The sequence below is a fragment of the Cryptomeria japonica genome, chromosome 1 (assembly GCF_030272615.1).
Source record: "Cryptomeria japonica chromosome 1, Sugi_1.0, whole genome shotgun sequence".
NCBI classification, from domain to species: Eukaryota; Viridiplantae; Streptophyta; class Pinopsida; order Cupressales; family Cupressaceae; genus Cryptomeria; species Cryptomeria japonica.
Genome location: NC_081405.1, coordinates 242,713,536 through 242,735,881, shown reverse-complemented (window position 1 = coordinate 242,735,881; position 22,346 = coordinate 242,713,536). Strand labels below are relative to the sequence as shown.

The 22,346-nt window shown below is 32.9% G+C and overlaps 1 protein-coding gene across 1 annotated transcript in view; it reads left to right on the top strand.

The window, feature by feature from the left end:
* Positions 1-1,763: 1,763 nt before the first annotated feature.
* Positions 1,764-22,346, top strand: part of LOC131857206 (chitinase 2-like) — a 35,763-nt gene continuing 15,180 nt past the window's right edge. Inside the window, exon 1 of the mRNA XM_059209436.1 lies at positions 1,764-1,815. Within this exon, the coding sequence (XP_059065419.1) occupies positions 1,764-1,815 (52 nt within the window). The remainder of the gene's footprint in view (positions 1,816-22,346) is intronic.

The following is a 22,346-nucleotide window of genomic DNA, read 5'->3' as shown; positions in this document are numbered from 1 at the left end:
AATCAATGTTACATAAGAGTTCCTCTATATCTTTTTTGTAGCTCCTATATTAAAATCTTGGCATTTGTATGTATTGTAAATGTAAAAACCATGATTTGTAAATACTTTACTACATATATCAATTTAATTATTAAACAATATTTTTTTGAGAAAGGTTATAGCTTCCAATTTTACTTTTCTTGACATTGTTGTAAATGTAAGGCCTTGTCTTCTATTTTTACCAATATTGATTATGGCACTATGTGAGTTGTGTATAGTGAGAATAACAAGAGATACAACTTATTAGATTGATTATAATTAATCCTTAAACAGTTCCACTCAAAACCTCTAAATTGATCATTTCCACAAAAAAAAATGCATTACAAAAATTAACCACATTACATTATAAAATTAATAAAATGTCTAATGATAATCAAGGGGCCAAGAAAGAGACAAATTATATTATTTTAATAAAATGTCTAATGATAATCAAGGGGCCAGGAATGAGACAAATTATATTATTTTAATAAATTGTCTAATTATAATCAAGGGGCTAGGATGTAAAGATTAGAAAGAGCAGAGAAAACAATAACAGAAATAGAAAAACAATAAGAAGAGACAACACACGATTTATCATGGTTCGGCAAATCTGCCTACATCCACACTCAAAGCAACTTCTATTAATCAACTCTCAATACCAATACATACATGACTGCACTCAGTCATTTATACAATCACATTCAGATGTGAAATGAATAGTTTGGGGAAGTCGAATGGTCATGTGACCATTGGGCTTCACATCCCAACAATCTCCCCCATGAAGGCCAACTGGCACAGCCAATGCACCAGCATCCCTACTTCCATTTTTGAAATTCACATTAAAACCAACCTGCTAGATTTTAGCTTCACAAACTCTTGTTCACGTATGCTTCGAATTAGCCTTTTCCAAATCAAAACAGAGTTAAAAACTCTATTAGGCACAAACTCACCCATTATGCCAAAAACTGAAACACCACTTTGTCCCAGTTTAAAATACATTTCTTCATCACCATCACCTAAACTCCCCCATAACAGAATATCTACCGATTCACAATTACTGGATTCTAATATCCAAAAATAAAACTCAGACCTTACAAGGAACAAAACAATGGCATTATTTTCATCATCAAACAACTCCATCAGATTGTTATCACGAGTTCGAGTTCTCTCACCCTCAGGTTGTTCATTATCGACATTGGCACTATCATCCACATCCATCCAATCAAGTTGGTGAATGTCAATGCATTCTGGTTGAGATAAAACATCTCCTCCTCCATTAGAATAAGCATTAACAGATTCAATAACATTTTCATTCACTCCATGTGACGCCTGAAACCACTTGGAGTGATGCCCATTGTCCTGTACTCCTATCAATGGTCGCTTTCGCTTCAAACTAGAAAACTGACTTTTATCATTTACTATGTCATCTAAATCCATAGGCTCATAGGCTTCTATGAAATTATCTGCACAAAGGTTGTCATCATTATGGGAGTGCCTCTTTATTTTCGCCAAGGCCATGCCATCCACAGAGCTCTCCGAAGCCAAATTTCTCCCAGGCCTCCTTGCCCTGCTACCTCACTCCAATCTACACCCTCCTCATCCTGGGAGTCAACTGCAGATTCAGCTTGGGTCTCCAATGGCATACACTCTTCCTCCCGCAATATCTTGAGTTCATCCTCTTCAACAACAACCACTTTTTCAACATCTTTCAGCTTAGAAATTCCAGCGTCTATACAAGGACTATCATGGCGTTCAACCTTTACCACACGAATGCCAACAACTTCCCGGCCATTAACGGTTTGGCCAATAAGTGCCAAGGCTGGCTCAAGGGGAGAGCAAATAAGAATCCCAACATCCTTTTCTTTTGCTGGATTCTCCTCTTCAACTGAGTCCCCTTCTTTCTTCCAGCCATCCCACCAATGTATCTGGCATTTGAAGCATAGAAAACAATAACAGAAACAAAAAAACAATAAGAAGAGACAACACACGATTTATCGTGGTTCGGCAAATCTGCCTAAATCCACACTCAAAGCAGGGGATAACTTCTATTAATCAACTCTCAATACCAATACATACATGACTGCACTCAGTCATTTATACAATCACATTCAGATGTGAAATGAATAGTTTGGGGAAGTCGAATGGTCATGTGACCGTTGGGCTTCACATCCCAACACAGAAAAGAGAAAAATCTAGCTATGAGGGAGAGAAAGGTGTGTAAGTTGAATAGAGAAAAATGCAAAAAAATTTTAAGAAAAGAATAAGTAGCCTTCTAGAAGACACAATGTCATATTCAGAGGGATTAGGAATCATTGATAGATTTAAAATCTGGATTAAAAAAAAACAAAAAAAACAAGAATGCGTGAAGACTTTTGTTTAACCATGCGTTGGAAAGTGAAGAGTTTTTAAATGAAAAGATAAAGAAAATGGAGAGGGGCATATAGTTTTTGGAAGACCAAAAGTTTAAGAGAATTAAGCAAAAGTTTAAGCGAATTAAGCAAATTAAGCACAACAGAAGCAAGAGGGACGCAGATCTGATGAGAGAAAGACCACGCTGAAAAAAGGAAAGATTGACTGCGTTTAAGGAATTGCAGAGAAAATGAAACAAAAGACATTTTAAATTGTACAGATTGAACTATTGTCGTGTAGAAAAACAATGAAATAAAAGAATCGGATTTAGGGAGTGGTAAAATGAATTGTAGATAGTAGAGAATGAGAACATTAGAAATAGATGTTTCATATGTTCAAGAATTTAAGGTGCAGGGATTGAATCGAATGCTACAGGCAAGGTAGCAAGGAGCATAACAGTTCTAAAATGAAGTTTGCAAAAGAGAGGACTAGCGTGAATGGAGGGATAGAAAGAGAGTGCTAGGAAACAGAGGATTGAAGTGTCAAGATAAGAAATAAAGTGTGCAACATTATAAAAATCAGGAAAAGATAAAATTACATAGAGGATAAAGCGAGTGTACAGACATGAATATAGAGGATAAATGCTAAGGAAAGCATTTAATGAAGAAGTGGCTGCAAAGAAGTTCAAGTGGGGGAATATTAGTTTGTAAAAGAGAATTGTTTTGGAAACAAAGATAGGATATATAAAAAGAGTTATTTGTGTATGTAATTTGAATATACAGATTTATTAGTTTTGTTATTTTAATATTGTTCATTTTTGAAGTTAGTAAAATTAATGAGTTTTATTTTTGATATGTGGTTGTGTGAATGAGGTTTGATTTCGTCCAACATCATAGAGCCAGTAAAGTGAATTCAAAATTTGGAACTTAAATAAACTCTCATTGAAACCAAAATATTATTTAAAAAATATGTTATTAACAGACTTTGTCTTAAATCTAAAATTATAGAACTCTTCCTTTGAAGCTTTCAAATTACTTATAATTTGTTATTGAAGAAATGTATTATGATTTTTTTTCAATAAATCTTTGAATTCTTCCAATTTTTAAATAAATAACATGAAAATGATTATTTCTTTGAAAACATTTGATTTCTTCCAATCATCTAAATAAATAACAAACAAAAAAAAAAATTCCACTAAAACATACAAACCTTAAAAAATTCCTCTAAAAGAAAACTTTAAATTTTTAAAAATGAGGAAAAATGTTTTGCAGACCTTTAAGTGCTTTCCATCTTGATAGCTACCATAGTTTAGTAACTCCAATTGCAACTCGAAAGACTTCCTGTTACGTCAACATATAAAATTCCTAATAATAAAATTTTATTAACTTTACCAAAATATGTGATCAGACAACTTCTTCTCTTCCAATAAATTTAATTAACTTTACCACAATATTTTTAGTCATGGTTATGTAATTTCCTCTTCCAACATGTAAATTGCAGTATGAATTATATTAATAATTTTATTTTTTTTTACATGTGTCTGGTTCAAACAAAACTGAAGGGAAAGAACCAACAAGAAAACACTTCAGTATTGCTCAAGATAATATAAGCCTATCTACCCATTACAAAAAGCCCAAGGTCCCAAAAAAACCTTCCCAATTACATAACCAGCCTCATTAGATATAAAGGAAGCGGCTAGAAGAGGTATACAGAAGAGAATTTGTGAGAATGAAACATCAATCACAAGTGCACCAATCCCAGAAGAATCAAAACTGGATCACCACTATCTAAGAAGAACAAGTCTCCAACCCATTGATTAGAACCAACAACTAGAAGAGAACCTATGATATGTGAATCTGCCAAAACAAATATTCTAAGCAAACATAGAATAATCCAAATAAGGAGAAGGGAAGGATGTTGAAGACCCTGAGGAACCAGAATAAGACCAAGCCATAGAGTAGCCCACATCAACAACCAAAAAAATAGCAGAAGGATGAGAGACCATCTGAAATACCAGTCCATCTGCATTTTCCAATTTCTCAAGGACAACCACCATCCACCAATTTTAACAAATCCTCTCCAAATAAAAGAAAGCATCTTTCCTAGTGAATAACAATACCAAAGAAGCAATGAATAAAAGAAGACCATTGGCCAACCATAGATATATAAAAAAACAACCGGGGGATTAAAATGGAAACAACCAACCCCAAGCCACAAAATCTCATCGAAAGAATGATAACCAACCCCATATCATAATAAGCAAGTAGCGCGCAAGAGGAGTAAGCAAACCATAATGACAAGAAGAAATCAAAAGGCAGAAGGAAGGCAATCAACCAATGATGAGGTGAAATAATTATTTAGAAACTCATCCACCACTCATTACCAAAGCACCAAATGAAGATACTTCCAACACATCAACACATAACTTGTAAATGACCGAAAATCTAAAAGCGAAGCCGAGAAATTATACTGAAACCATCCAACTCATAAACATGATTACCAATCACACCACCAAACTGCAAAAACAGTCATAATAACAATATGCTCCCAAACCACCCACTAGCCTGTAATTATCTTAAATAATCAATTTATGCCTAGATAGAACCATAGTCATCTGAATAGAGAACAAGTTAATATTCCCAATCAAAGAATGGTTCGAGCCAATATTGTCATGCATCCACCATAATCACATAAACACCCAAAACAGGGCCAAATTCATTCCAACTTATCAAATATTGATACACCAAGCACAAAGAAAATGCAAAATATGAAGGACACGGGTCAAACAAGAGTAGCCACCACATCCTCCATGCTCCATGAGGAGATACTTACTGAATATACTAACAACAAAGATGTTGCCATAAGGCAAGACAACACGCTCCCTACTAACATATGCGAACGAAAAACCACACCCAACAAGGAGTATGAGGAAGGCTACAAAGAAAGACCCAACCCCCTTTAAGAAAGAATACTAATGCAAGAGGCTGGAATGTCCAAAGGAATAACCTCTAAGAACTCAGCACCCTTAGCAACAACCCTTTTGGCCAAAAAATCTGCATTAACATTAATCTCCCTATAATAATGAGATATATTAAAGGTAGAAAAACACTTCAATTGCGTAAGAATACACTCTAACAAGTACTGTAGATGCCAAGAGATACATTTCTTAGTGGAGACTGCTTGATAAACAAACATTGAGCCCCCTTCAACAACAATGTCTTTAATGTCCAAAGAGATGGAAAGATCAAGACCAAAAGATAATGCCTAAAATTCTGCAACATTATTAGAGCCTACACCAATATATTTTCCCACAGCTTTAATAATCTTGGAAGTATGATAAAAAATGACCACTCCAATTCTAGTTTTCCTTGGATTACCCTTAGAAGCCCCATCATAATTTAACTTGAAGGAGAATTGGGGGGGAGGCCTCCATTTGGTCATCTTACATTTGACAAGAAAAGATAATCCAGCTATTAAAGCCCCATGAGAAGCCATAACACGAAGTGAGCACCACTTCTAGGTTACCCAATTATCCTAGTGAGAAAAATACCTTAGATGATCCAGATTTTTATAGATATAAGAAAGAACCACCTCAGAAAAGGAGGATAGGATCTTGTCAAGAACTTCTTCAAGTGAAGCTGATTTATGTTTAAAAATCTTAGAGTTCCTTTCCTGCCAGATGCTCCAAAGAACAATAGAAGGTGCCACTATCCAAAGAGATGAATAAAAAGAGGATGGGTACAACAAGGTCCAAGCCATAAAATGCAACAATAAATTAGGAATAATAGCAAAAGACCAGCCAAGCATTCCAAACAACCAATACCAACAATCCAGAGCAAAAGGACAAAGCAAAAAACCATGATCCATGGTTTCCATACAATATCCATAAAAAGCACAAGGGGAAACCACAGTAATCCCAAGCCTATCCAATCTCATCCCAATGAGAACTCTATCCTAAGCTGCCAACCAAGAAAAAGACTCGGCTTTAGGAAGGCAATCCGAGTGCCAAAAAATATTAGTAGGCCAAGAAGAGGAGTATGATGAAGTCTTAGACAAAGATTTATACCCCTCCTTTACTGAATAAGAGCCTGAGGCACTCTTAGTCCAAACCAAACTATCCTCTTTATCTTGAAACACAAGCAATATTTTCTGGATCTCTACCTCAAAAGCAACTCTAATATCATTATCAATGGGCAGAGAAGGAATATCCTTCCATCTAGCTAGTAAATAAGTACTTGAAGAATCAATATCAACATAATCTGCAACAAAAACTCCCCAAAGATCCAAAAGGATATCAAACAAAGGAGACCAGTCCCGAATGGATGAAAATGCAGGATGCCCATTCCAAACTTCATCCTAAAACTGGGCCTTTTCCCCATTATGTACAACCTAATAAAAATGCGGTAAAATAATTGGTCTATAAGAAACTAGAAAGTTCTAAAATGTAGATCCCTTTAGAAGAGATGAGGCTATGGTTCTCTAGGGGCTTCCCTTGAGTACTTAGCAAGCATAGTGGAAGCCCATTTACTCAAAGGGTCCGCGTATAGTTTCCACACTAGTTTAGCACCCAAGGCTTTATTCTGAGCTACTAAATCTTGGATACCCACTCCTCCTAGTTCTTTAGGATGGAAAACTTTATCCAATGCTAGAAGAGGAAGCTTCTTCTTGCCCCCAACATTATCATTCCAAAGAAAGGACCTTAAGGATACCTTAAGATCCTGGACAACTTTAGGTGGAGTCTTCAAAATAGACATCAAATATGTAGGGATGACATTAATAACAAATTTAATTAAAAGAATCTTACCAGCCAACGTGAGCCATTTATGATTCCAGGAAGAAATTTTGGACGAAATCGCATGAACCACTTTATCCCAAAAGGAGGCCTTGTCTGAGCCAAGAAGAAAAGGAATGCCTAGATACTTGCAAGGAAAGGCCCTCACTTGGAAGCCCCCAAAACTGAGTGAGTCTATTTATAACCAGGGGCGATACATTCAAAAAGAAAACCTTAGACTTCAACTCATTAACTTTCTCACCAAAAAAAGAAGAGTATTCAGAAATAATTTTCTTTATAATTCAAGCTTCTTTCAAGGAGGCAGAACCAAACAAAAGGGTATCACCCACAAAAAGGCAGTGGGATTGTGAAGAAGGATACCCGTCAATTTTGATGCCATACAATAGGTCAGATGTTGTAGCATAAAAAATGGCCCTACTTAAAGCCTCTACCAAAAGTATAAACAAAAAAGGAGAGAGAGGATCTCCTTGCCTAACCCCCTGAGAGGAATTAAAAAACCCCGAAGGAGAGCCATTAATCAAGACTGAGAAATGAGTAGAAGATATGCAAGAGAACACCCATTTAACCCAACACTGTGCAAACCGGAAGCAATTCAAGACAACAACAAGGGATTGCTAGTTAACACGATCATAAATTTTAAGCATGTCTAGTTTAAGGATCATATCCGAAGTCTTTTCACATGAAATGGAGTGTAGAATCTCATGAGCTACAATCACACCTTCTGATGTTTACCTGCTAGGCACAAAGCCACCTTACTCCGTGGAAACTATCTTGGGAAGGAGCCTAGCCAGCCTAATTGAAATTGCCTTGGTAAAATTTTTATATAAAGTAGTACAAAGGGCAATAGGGCAAAAATCAAAAAAGGAGCTAGGATTATCCACTTTCAGAATAATGGCAATAAGGGTAGTATTAAGTTCTTTCAAGATCATTCTATTCCTCCTAGACTCTTCCAAGGCTAGAAGGACATCCTTCCCCACAAAATCCAAACACTTTTGAAAGAATAAAGTCATAAAACCATTCGGACCCGTAGCCTTTTCCGGGTGCATTGAAAAGACTACCCCTCTTAGCTCCTCCAAAGAGAAGGGAGCCATAAGAATCTTATTATCCTCTTGACTCACTAGGGGGGGACCGAATTAACAAAAATTTTATCTAAGGACATGGGCTTAGACAAAAGAAGAGATTTAAAAAACCTAACGGCTTCAGAGGCAATATCATCCTCATCTAGCAAACTCTTCCCATTAGATTCAATAATACATGAAATTCTATTGCGTTGCCTTCTAAGCTTAGTAGAAGAATGGAATAATTTGGTGTTTATATCGCCCTCTGATAATCAAAGATCCCTAGATTCCTTCCTCCAATAAGATTCTTCCCTTGCCAAGGCCTCTTCTAGTTGAGTGTTCAAAAATTTAAGCCTATCAAAGGTCACAAAGGACATACCCGAACTGAGAATAATCTTATTAATCTGTTCTATTTCTTCCTGTATCCTAACCTTTTCCCAAAAAATATTCTTGAAGTGTAAAGAATTCCAAATTCTAATCTTATTTTTAAAATAAGCCAATTTCTTAACAATCTGATACATCCTTGACCCATAAATATGTCGAGAAGACATCCACCATTGTTTTAACAAAGGCAAAATAGATTGATCCCTAAACCACATTGGTTCAAACTTGAAAGGAAGTTTCCTAGGAGTCCTATCCTCAAGTAGAGGAAACATTATAGGAAAATGATCTGACCTAGTGAAAGGGAGAAGTGAGGAAACAAAATCCTAACCAGAATTAAACCAATTTTTAGATACCAAAAACCGATCCAGTCTTTCAGCAATTTGACAAAAATCTCTTCGCATATTGGTCTATGTGAAAGGACCATTGAGAGGTTTGCAATCAACTAAGTTCAAGTTACTGATAAAGTGACAAAAATCTGAAATAATATGCTTATTAGGAATGATCCCCCCAGCCTTCTCATCTAGACAAGAAATAGAATTAAAATCACCCCCAAAAATCAAGAAGGCATCCAACAAAGGAGAAGCCACCAAGGCTAAGTTATCCTAGAGTTTCCTTTTTTCCATCACTCCAATAGGACCATAGACATTAAAAAGCCAAAATTTAGGCACTAGAAAGCTTGATTTATACTCACAGTGGTTCTCTTTATTCTTTGGCATTAAATATATCGTGGAGTGGATACTCACAGCGGTACTCGTTTTAACAAAATTTAGGCACTAGAAAGCTTGATTTATCAGTCGCACTAACTAATGCTCCATTTTAATGACAACTCATAATAGTCGCATATTTGATAAAGGTGGTTTTAACTTTTTTCCTAATGACCTGAAGACTATTACACGATGAGCTGAACCTGTTTTCAAGTCCACTTAAAACAAAGCCTATCGGCTAATTACAAACATCTTGCAGACATAATTTGACTTAAAAACTTATTGTTTAAATTTTTGAACAATACTTTTCTGTGTTTCTTAATTCTTAAGAACAAATAAACACTATAATATAATTTATTATATGTTGAATTCATCACTTCGATTATAATTTGGTTTTAAAATAAGAAATGAAGCAGCGAACGACCATTTAATATGGGTATGCATATTGTAGCTCTTCTTCCATATTATTACTTTTTGTTTGTAGGGGCATCCAAGAAGACATTATCTTCCAAAGATGAGAAAACAAAAGAGGAATAAAATACATTGCGTAATTTCATGATACAAGATAACTACAAATTTTATCGGTGCATTACTCAGTTTCAATCATTATATAATTAACTCTTACTTATTATTATAGAGGGATTTTCAATCGAACCTTCCAGCAGTAATATACATTGCGTAATTTCATGGCACTATGCTTGTCATAGTCCTTTCTTGCCACAGATATCAGACTGTAAACAATTATTGTTATATTTCAGTTTTAGTGAGATGAAGTTTTGCAGAGGAACATGTCCTTGTTTGTAAGAAACTCCACTCTTCATTGTCAATTTTTTTGGTGTTGTCAAATCAATGAATGGTAGTTGTTTTCTCCAGCCATCACAGATGCCAACAATTACTGTTAAATTTTTTTTTTCTTGAGCTGATATTTGCAGAGGAAAATGCAATTATTTAAGGGTAAAGAACTGCAATCTTCATTGTGATTTTTTAATGCATGCATAGCACTTGATTGGTAGAAGTAGAAGTTTTAGATAACTTCTTTTTTTTCCCTCCCTTTTCCAATTGAATTTGATGATCTAAAATTATCTTAATAAAAGAGTATTTAAAACCAGATTCAGAATACTTAGCTTTTTCAGTTTTATAATAGTTGATATCTCTTCCAAATACTAAGCTTAGCAGTGACAAAATGAAAAAATTCAATACTATAACTGCATTTAAAAATAATAGTTGTGGTTTGCTTAGGTTTTTGAATGTTAAATATTTTTAAATTTGGTTAAAAACATTTTTAGGTATTCTCTATTTAAATGTTTTTCAGATATAATTATAAATAAAAAATAAATGTACCATATGAAACTTTAAAGAATAATAAAAATAAAAGAAAGCTTAGATAAGAAAGTAATTTTCAATCTTAATTTTCAATTTAGAAATCTGAAAAAAAAATAGAAAGATTAAAAAAAAATTACAGAGTAACTCTTCTATCTTAATACAATCTTAATTTTTAATTTAGAAAGATGAATTTTTTTTCTCTGTTTCTAAATAATAAACTTAAAAACACATATATGGTCCTATTGAACTAAATAACTAGAAGCTCTATTGAAAAAAACAATAAACTAAAATAATGTAAAAAAATGATGGAAATATCTTAGTGCATACTATCAAACTATAGTACTCATAAATTAACCTCATTTCCATGTTATATGACTAAGTATGAACAAATGGTGTAAGCTCTCAAACAAGTAACACAAAGCTATAAAGAAGAAACATGTAAAAAAATACCCACATGGGATGAGGGAGAACAAACCTTTCAAAAATTATTTGTTGGAGTAAAATGAGAAAATATGTAGACATAAGAGAAATTATCAATATCTATAATAGAAATTATCTCCTAGGTCTAATATATATGGAACAAGTTATAACCCTAAGCCTAATACTAATCCAATGGTTGACAAATTAAAACCATAACCCTAGCACTAAAACAATTAAACATTAAACATAATATAACCATAACCCTAAACCTAATCGAACCATAACTCAAACTCCAAACTAAATTGAACCCTAACCCTAAACCAAATTGAACATTAAATTAAATTGAACTCTAACCCTAACACTAAACTAAATCAAATATTTACTATACATTCAAAAGTGTCATAAACCAAATTGAATACAAATTGTAAGCCAAACTAAATTTAAATCATAAACCAAATCAAACCCTAAGTATAGCACTAAATCGAATTGAACCCTATCCCTAAATGAAATTGAACCCTAATCCTAACCCTAAATTTTTTTTTACCCTAACACTAAAACTAAATCAAATTAAACCCTAAAGATAAAAGTAATCAATATTAAACCAAATTGAACCCTAACTCTAGCCCTAACCCTAACCTTAGACCAAATTGAACCCTAACCCTATACCAAATTGAAGCCTAAACATGACACTAAACCAAATTGAACCTTAACTCTAATCCTAACTCATATAAAATTAAATCCTAACATAGAACTAGTTTGAGCCATAATCCTATACCAAATTCATCCCTAACCCTAATACTAGAAACACTAAACCTATACCAAATTGAACCCTAAATATAATACTATTAAACCAAATTGAACTTTAATCCTAACCCTAACACTAACCCTAACTCAAGTCAATTTGAGCTCTAACACAAAACTAATTTGAACCTAAACCATATACCAAATTGATTCCTAACCCTATCACTGGGAACCTTAACCATATAGAAAATTGAACGTGCTAAACATAACACTAAACCAAATTAAACCTTAACTCTCACCCTAATCAAATTGAGCCCTAACACAAAACCAATTTGAATCTTAACCCTATACCAAATTGATCCCTAATGCTAATACTAGAAACCAATTTTAATACTAGATCAAATTGAGTCCCATAAATCAAATTGAACCCAACTATTGAACCACAATGAATAATATCTCTTACCACTTAAATTGTAACCCTAATAGTGAATCAAATTGTATCAAAATGCTAATTCTAATTTATTTGTAACCTTAACCTTGAAAGAAATTGAACCCTAACCCTATACCAAATTGAGCTCCACCCCTAACACTAAAATAAAGTACATTGTAATTATAAGTCAAATTAAACACTAAACCTAAACTAAACTAAACCCAAATCATAAACTAAATTAAACCCATATCCTAAACCAAATCAAATTCTAATATTAATAGTCAATCAAATCTAACCTTACCCTTAATTGTAATTATGCTTACCCTAACCCTAACTTTAGATATAAACCTTAAACATAGTTGGAACCCTAACAAATATTAATCCTTACCATAAACTTAACCCTAACACTAACACCTAACCCTAACAATAATCATTACTATTATCCTAACCATAATCCTAAACCTAAACCAAATCCTAACCTTTATCTTATAACCTAATTGTAACCTTAACCTTGAATGAAATTGAACCACAACACTAACTATAACAAAATTGAACCCTAACCCTATACCAAATTGAGTTCTACCCCTAACACTAAAATAAAATACATTGTAATCTTGAATCAAATTAAAAAACTAACCCAAATCATAAACTAAATTAAACTTAAATCCTAAACTAAATCAAACTCTTACTTTAATGTTATCCCAAACCCTAATTTTAACCTTAACCCTTACCCTAACAATGATGTAAACCTTAACCCTGACCCTAATGATAACGATAATAGAGAAATATTATCCTACAATACTAACCCTAATTTTAGCCTAACCTTAAAACCATAACCTAATGTTAACCCTAACCCTAATCGTCCTTCAACCATACTGATAATTAAACTATAACTTGAACCATATTTGAACCCCAACAATAACCAAAAAAAATATAATATAATAGTAACCTTAATTGTAATATAACATTAACCCTAATTCTAATTTAACATTAATTGTGTGTGAACCATAATGCTAATTAAACTATACATTGAAGGATATTTGAACACTTACCGTAACCTTAAAATTTATCCTACGATAGTAACATTAATCATAATATAATATTAATTCTAATCTTAATTTAACCTTACCCTTACCTAAGCATTATCCTATAATACTAACCCCAATTGTAGTGCAACCTTAAACCTAAACATAATATTACCTTAATCTAACCCTAAAATTAAGTCTAACCTAGTCTTAACACGAACCTTAACCCTAAACCCTAACCCTAACAATAATCCTAAGCCTTAATCTTGAAACCTAACCCTAACCCTAACCCTAACCCTTACCCTAACCCTAACCCTTAACATTAATCCTAGCCCTATCATATAAACCCTAACCCTAGACATAATCCTAACTATAATTCTAAATCCTTAACCTAACCATAATCTTAACCCTATCCCTAACGCCAACTATGATGTAAATAATAATTGTAACCATAATTATAACTATAATTGTAAACCCTAATCCTAATCATAATCCTATTGCTAACACTAATACTAACCCTTACTTAGCCATAATACTAAACCATAACCTCAACAATAATCCTTAACCATAACCCAAAAACCTAACCCTAACCATAACCTAAAACCTATCCCTAACCCTAAACATGACCATAAACATGAGCATAGCCCAAACCCTAACTCTAACCCTAACCATGATGTAAACATTTATAATAATCATAATCCCAACCCTAAATATTAACCCAAACTATAACCATAAGCCTAAATCTTAAGCCTAACCATAACCTTAACCCTAACTATAACTATAACCCTAAACATGATGTAAATTCAAACCCTAACCATCAGCCTAACCCTAACAATGATCAAAACCCTAACCCTTAACCCTAACCCTTCACATAATCATAACCATAACCATAAATCCTAAACCTAACCACAATCCTAACCCTACCCCCAATTATAATGCAAACCCTAACTATAGTTCTATAATTATGGTTACACTAATAATAAACCCTAACCTTAACCATAAACTTAACCCTAACAGTATACCCTAACCATAACCCTAACCATAATCCTAAACCTAAAGAAAACCCTAAACATTATAATAACCCTAACCCTAACAATGATGTCAACCTTAACCCTAACCATAATACTAACCTTAACCCTAACCCTACATTAAATAATCATACATCTAATCATAATCCTAACCCTACCCCAGTTATAATTATAATGCTACCCCTAACCCTAAACTTAACCCTAACACTAAACCATAACCTATTTATCTATAATCTCTAAAGTCTAATGGTATGTCAATATTAAAAAATAACTTAGAAAAGCTACCAAATTGCAAGTGTCCAGTTCTCCTCAATCAACCCCCATATTCAATTGACTTGGTGGCCTTGGACTATTGATAAAAAATAACAAACAAAAGAATGCAATGGCCTATGTGTTAATTCTAAATACAAACAAGATTAATTATATTAAAATACAAATCTATACATGTATCATTTTATTACTAATCAAAGTTACATAAGAGTGCCTCTATATGTTTTTTGTAGGTCCTATTTTAAATCTTGGCATTTGTATGTATTGTAACACAATGTTGTCAATGTAAAAACCATCATTTGTAGACATTTTACTACATATATCAATTTAATGATTAAAAAACATTTTTTTGAGAAAAGTTATAGCTTCAATTTTTACTTTTCTTGACATTGTTGTAAATGTAAGGTCTTGTCTTCTGTTTTTACCAATATTGATTGTGGTGTTATGTGAGTTGTGCATAGTAAGAATAACAAGAGATAAAACATATTAGATTGATTCTAATTAATCCTTAAACAATTCCACTCAAAACCTCTTGATTGGTAATTTCTTCTCAAAAAAAAAGGCATTATAAGAATTAACCCACATTACATTATAAAATTAATAAAATGGCTAACAAATCCAAAAATATTAATAATAAAAAATTGGCCAATATATTTAATACTCACAATTAAAAAATAAAAGAAATTATCTAAAAACTAGAAACAAATCATAAAAAAAGTAGCACAATTTCTACCCTATAAATGGGTCTTCCACTTTATATAGACTATAATAATTTTTTCAACCAAAACCACATATGCAAACAGATCTCTTTTTTTTTTCTTTTTGTGGAAACATGGTTTATACAACTCACTTTCTGATTTCCAAAAAAAATTCCTTGGACAAATAAATATAGATTGTAGAAATTTAATAATTTCAATTTTAATATTTACATTAAAAACAAATTATTGGAAGTAAATTTGCAATGGCTTATAATCTTTATGCTGGAGGATGGGGGGAAGAGACCAAAATATCCTACATAAATTCAAAATTCTCATAGCTTTACAGTCCTATAATAATAAAGGGGCCAGGAAAGAGACAAATTATATTATTTTGTTGCAGCTAGCTATGAGGGAGAGAAAGGTGCGTAAATTGAATAGGGAAATATGTAATTTTTTTTAAGAAAAAAGTAAGTAGCCTTCTAGAAGACACAATGTCATATTCAGAGGGATTAGGAATTATAAGAAAACAAGAAAACTAAATTTTCCACTAAAACATACAAACCTTAAAAAATTCCTCCAAGTTTAATATGAATAACAAGAATGAAAGAAAACTTTCAATTTTAAAATATGAGGGAAAACGTTTTGCAGACCTTTAAATGTTTTCCATGTTGACAGCTACACTGAAATGAATCACATGTTTAAAAATTCAATATGATCTTGATGTGAGGTAATATGTGTGTAAGGTTGTTACGACGATGGTTTTGGGGTTTAATCTTTGTCTGTCGAAGGTTATGTTATTGTAGAATGATAAATGTGTTTACTGTTTGCATCTCTACAGACCTTTCTTTCTGTTACATGTTGGCTGTGGTTAATGACAGTTATGATTAAAAAAAAAAAATCGTGTCTTCAAAAAGACCGTGTCCTATATAATGCAGAGATTTGAAGTTTGATATGTGTGAGGTTAAAAATTGAAGGTATCCTTTGACTGCCATCTGTTGTTCTTAAAGGCACACCATATCTTTAAGAAATCTTGTTTAGCTACAAGATGTTTATGAATATACAGTTTTGAGTAATCATATGAAAAAGTTTAATCAATGAGCATTACTATAATACATTATTGGTGTACCCTTCATAAGTTCAATTCTATTGTATGTGTGAGAAACTGAGCTCTCCATATGATAGGATTGTGTATGTTTATTATACACTCAATAATGTATTGCTAGTCAGTTACCGAACTGTTGTTCCTAAATCTCCATGTTGTGAGAATAGAAAATGAAAAAGAAGTGAAACAGAGATAAAATTTTGTATGTAATCTCAATCAAATCTATTGTAAATCTATTGTAAAGCTTTGTAAAGACAGCGAGGCATTTCAAAAGACTATCAGTGAGATAGCATTGTCAGTGAGACACATAAACAACCAATAAGGCATTGTGTAAAAGTTTTATTAATAAACTAGTGAGGCATTTTTACAGTGGTTATATTCCCCAAGAGGGTTTCCCGTTAGGATAAATTCAGTGTTATTATTTTATCTATTTTATGTCTCTTCTGCAATACATTCTGAAGTACATTTCATTGCTATTAAAGTTCAGTCTTCAAAAGCAATTAAAAATTGCTTACTTTGACCATAATTACTGATTCACTGCCCCCTCTTAGTGATTATACTCCAACAATTGGTATCAGAGTCAAACCTTTATCTTTCTTTGTTTTAAGGGGTTTCTTGGTAAGAGTACTACAATGTCAAATCAAGGACTATCTACTACAAGGGCACTTTTGTTTGATGGAACTAGCTATGCCTTTTGGAATTGAGGATGCAAAAGTATATAACCTCTCCTGGCTATGAGGTTTGGGTTGCAGTTGAAACTTCTTATACCTCTTCTAATCCTCCCTCAACTCCTGATGATAAAAAGTCTTATGAATGTGATGCAAAGGCATCTAATGCTATATGTTGTGGTCTATCAAATGATGTCCTGGTCAAGTTTACAAACAGTAATAATGCTAAAGCTATTTGGGATAAGCATTCTATTATTTATGAAGGTGATGATAAAGTTAAAGAAGCAAAGCTTTAGACCTTTAGGGATAGATTTGAAAGTATAGAAATGATTGAAGAAGAGAAAATAGCTGATTTTTTCTTGATAGTTTAAGAAGTTGTCAACTCAATACAAGGACTTGGTGAATCTCTAGAAGAAAAGGTTGTTGTGAAAAATAGTTTAAGGTTTTTAACACCAGCGTATGATTCCAAAGTCTTAGCTATAGAAGAAATAGACTTAAACAAACTCACTATAGATGAAATGCATGGTATCTTAACTACTTATGAAATGAGAATATGTGAAGATGTTCAACCTAATAAAGAAACTTCCTTTAAAACATAAAAAATAGATAATGGTTCAGAATCAGCTAAATCTAATAATGAAGAGATAGTCTTTGTTAGTAGACTTAAAAGAGGATCAAGTATATATAGAGGAAAACTGTCTTTTAAATGTTTTAACTGTGGCAAAATTGGTCACTATGTTGCTCAATGTCCAAGGAAAGAGGCAACAAGTGATGATGAGGACAACATATAGGTAAGGAAGAAAAAGGTTTTCCAAAACAAAAAAAGAAAACCTTCTTTAAGAAAAAAAGTTTTTATGCTAATATCATAGATAGCCATTCTAGTGAATCACTTGAAGGAGATGAAACCTTTTTTATGGCCATTCGATCTCGAAATGTGACCCATGATGAAACTGATTAAGAACATTCTAAATCAGAAATTGATTTGGAAGGAGAGTTGAAATGTGCTCTCAAATAAATCAAAGACTTCAAAAAGAATTTGTAATCCTGAAGGAACAATGACAAATCTTTTGTCCTAGTGAACAATGCAAATGAATACAAGGGAAACATCATACATAAAGACACTAAAGGTGAATCCTAGGGTCATGTTACTTTTACCAAAATTTTATCACACTTAAAAATCTTGGTGACCTACAACAGGTCTTATGTATTACAAAGAAAAGGTACACAAAATTTTTCCAAGTTTACTATATTTATTAAATAAACATGTATGCCATACAAGTATCCTATTTCCAATATGAAATGTTTGAATCAAGAAAGGAAAAATTTGCATGTAATACATCTTTATTTATAAAGAACAAACTATTCACAAGATCCCACACAAGTTGTGGGAATAGCTCAGAAAATATCACATTGATCATCGAAGTGCAATCACAAAAGGAGTAGAAGAATGTACAAAGAAGGGAAAGAAAGATCCCATCATTACCTGAATAGGTTGATGAGTTCTACAAAAGGATCTTTTAGTAAGCTTTGTAGATCCAAGGATCCCATTGTCTGCTCTATGAGATGACCTGAAATAGAGAGAAAAATAATTTGGTTAGAGCTTCAGGTTATTCCTTTCACTCCTACATACATAAAGCTACTCCTACTGTGCATACACTGCTATATCAGATTCAAAATAGAGCAGATCAATGCAGAAAAGATGTCATGAGATATCAGTGAGAACAATGTTCTTATCTAACTTGTTTGTTTCATGTGCAGATATAGGTTTTCATTTTATAAATATCATGTATGTGGGTTAAAATGGGCTCCCGAAGTAGTTGAGCTCAGCATAGAAGTCATCATTCACAAGTGGACACAATGCTGATAACAAAAAGCATAATACATAGTCTTCTAATAGTCTTTTAAGACAGTGCATATGGTTTGATTAAAAGAAGTTTAAAGATCCAAGGAAATGTGCTAAGACAGTACTTAGAATGCAACAAAGCGATGAATAATCAACATTTTAAAATAATAGTGAATATGATGTCCCAAAAATGTAGTCAATTACAGTCACAATAATTCTAGCATTTCTACAAAACCCAGATTCCTTTTTGGCTAATTTTTGTACTAAATTCAGGAAAAGAAAGCGCAAAGAAACCCATTAAATTTGGCCAAAACTCAGCTCGTAGTTTTGCCAAACTCTTCACCAGTCCGAAAGGGGGCAAATAAGGAGTATTTTCAGACATCCGACTTCATGAAGACAAGCCAATCTCTATTAAATATGCAGTGCATCTAAGTTTACTGTCAAGAACACCAAAATAGGGCAACATCAAACTAATAGTAGTCTCAGATTTCTAGTTTAGTAAGACATCAATAAGGAAGTAGTGTATAACTTTAAGCTTCGGGTGAATACACTGATAAGCATTGATAGTTTCAAAGGTAATATTTAGAGCCATAGTGCCAAACCATTTGAATTACAAAGCAAATGGTTATGATCAATGAGACAAAATAGTGATATATAATAAACTATCGAAAACCTATATCAATAGTGAGCAACAGAAAGATCAATAGTCTGATAATGGCTTGTAGGCTTTGAGCAGCAAAGATTTAGACAAAATGCAGCAATAGAAAATGGAAGCATTAAAACTTCATAACAACAGTGATTTAAGACATCACGAAGTATGATATTACAACAGTTACCACCAGTTCAGAATGCAATCACAAGATAGTAAATACAAACAATGGAATTTTTCCCAGTCCTTACTTAGATGATATACATGCACAGAAGAAGATATGTCTACTATAAAAAATATTCAGCATAGACAAAGATATTTAAACTTCAAAAGGAAAATATATGTGCATACTGTGTTGCTCACATGCAGATAAGCCACTCAAACCCCCTCTTAAAGTCTAGTTAAAGTCCAAGTCGAAACCCCAGAAAGACATATTTTGAGCTCTCAGAATGTGCATGGCGACAGAAGAAAGAAAAATGCAAAATAATAAAGCATATCTTTTAAGGTTTGATATTTTGTTTTCAACATGCCCTAAATTGGGCCTTGTTTTAATTTATTTTTCATAAATAAATCATGCATGGGTTAAAAGTCATGGTTAGTATTTTTAAAAGTCATTATCCCAAAGATATTTTGAAAACCCATGTATATAGGGCCAAAGAAACTTTTATTTCTTTAATAATTTAATATATAGTAATTACAGTTTAAAATATAAAAGCTTTAGTAAATATATATTAAATTATAATAAGTACCTTATATCCTCTCTGAATTATAAATTGTAAATTTAATAATTAATATAAATTTATTAAAAGATTTATTTTATAAAATCTTAATAAATTTATATTAAAATATAAAATATTAATATTCATTCATGGATATATTTTAGCCACCAGTTTACCCTTGATTAGAGAAACACGCAAATCTTATAAGGGGAAGAGGCTCTTTTAAAATCCGTTTTGGATTATGGCATGCAAAATTATAAGAGGGGTTTTCATTTTATCGGCTATTTTTGGCAGTTCTATATTCAACAGTGAGAGTTTCTTTTCATGTAGTTCAGTTGGGGTCCTATTTTGAGCACTGTTGGCAGAGTTTTGCATGAGTTTTTTAGGATATTTTGGGCAAACTCACCCAAGGCTTTTTCTCATGTAGTTTTTATTTCTAGGGTTTTGGAGGACATGTACATGATGTGTTCTATATATTTTCTCTCTCCTCCTTTTTGCCCTCTCGTTCTTTCTTTTTTGCATACAAATTTTTGCAAAAAAACATTGTATCTCAACACTTTAATATTTTAGTTTTATAGCAGATTTCCTTTGATATTTTAGGGTTCCATATATTTGCCTTGGTAATTATATAAGTTCATTTGCAGATTTGATAGAACTTTACTATGTTTTAATTTAAAACCTTTGAATTTCAGTCTCTTTTATGTGCATGTATTTTCTCCTTTTCGTAGAATCACAAGTTTTAGGTTGTGTAATAGGGTTATTTTGTCAATTTTGTTGTGAAAACTAGTTTTTCCTTCCAAGTTTACATTCTCCTTGGGCTTCCTAGGAAATATTTATGTGGTTGGAGAGTAAAAATTACTTTGTGTGGGTGAAGTTTTGTCATATTTTTGTGAGTTTTAGGCTATTACCATTACAATTTTGGTCTATCACCTCCTAGTCTATTTGCAATTTTTCAATATTTTCAGATTATTCTCTCACTCTTTTCCACATCAGTTTTTAGTTTTAGGAGGGATTCAAGGGAAGCCGACCTATAAACCAGAGATTCACCTTCAACTTGAACAACCCACAGGCTCGAAGGTGTTTCCATGTTTCACAGGATTTCTTGGTTTCACATTTAGCATCATGGATGTAATCCTCTATGACAACAATTGTTGGCATGCCTGGTGGGACTCGTTTGAGTTGTTGCACCTCAAAGAAGCTCCATTTTTTTTGTTGTTTTGGTATTGACAGCAGTATTTCAGCCTATTGAGGTTATTTTTCTAAGTACTTGGCAACTCTATTTTTTGGTTCTATGTGTAGAACAGGTCTTAACAGCATATGAAAAAGTATCAAACCAGATAGAGTGAGGATCTGGTTGAGCATATTGAGCTACCACCATCACAAAGAAGGTCAAGGACAGCGAAACAGATAGAGAAAACAACAAATTGAGCACTTGAGTTTCCAGAAAGTTCACGAGTTGAAGTTTTTCTAGAAATTCCAGATTTTGATTTCCTGTCTAATTCTTCTCATCTACCTAATTCTTAGCCTACTTTTGCTACCCACATAAATCCTCTTTTTGCAACTACTCCAATTTAGCCATCTATTACCCAGAATCCACCAATAAATCCTCCAGTATTTCCAATGGCTATACTAAGAGCACATGCTTTTGTACCCTTTAATAGAGGCAACCCTTTGAATTTGACCCAACATGATCCTTTACCAAGAGTAGCTCTGAAAAGTTTGCCTATTTTCACTAGTGAAGACCATGTTACACCCATTGAGCACATAAGGGATGTTACATCTCTATTTGTCATTCACCATATAACTCAAGGGAATATAGCACTCAGGTTACTTGCAGCATCATTGAAAGGCAAAGCACTTCAATGGTTTAGGGGTTTGCTAATTAATTTAGTTAATGATTGGGATGATTTGGATGATAAGCTTACAAAGCAGTTTGCAGATAAATCAGATCACCTATCATTGGTTGAGCAGATGACCACTATCAAGAGGGCACCACAAGAGCAGATGATTGATTTCAATTATGGTTTTGAGTGAACATGGAATAGAATTCCTACAACAGTAAAGCCCTCTCCTGAACATGCATTTTTATTTAATTTGAGAGCTTTAAATAGCATTATTGTTGTTA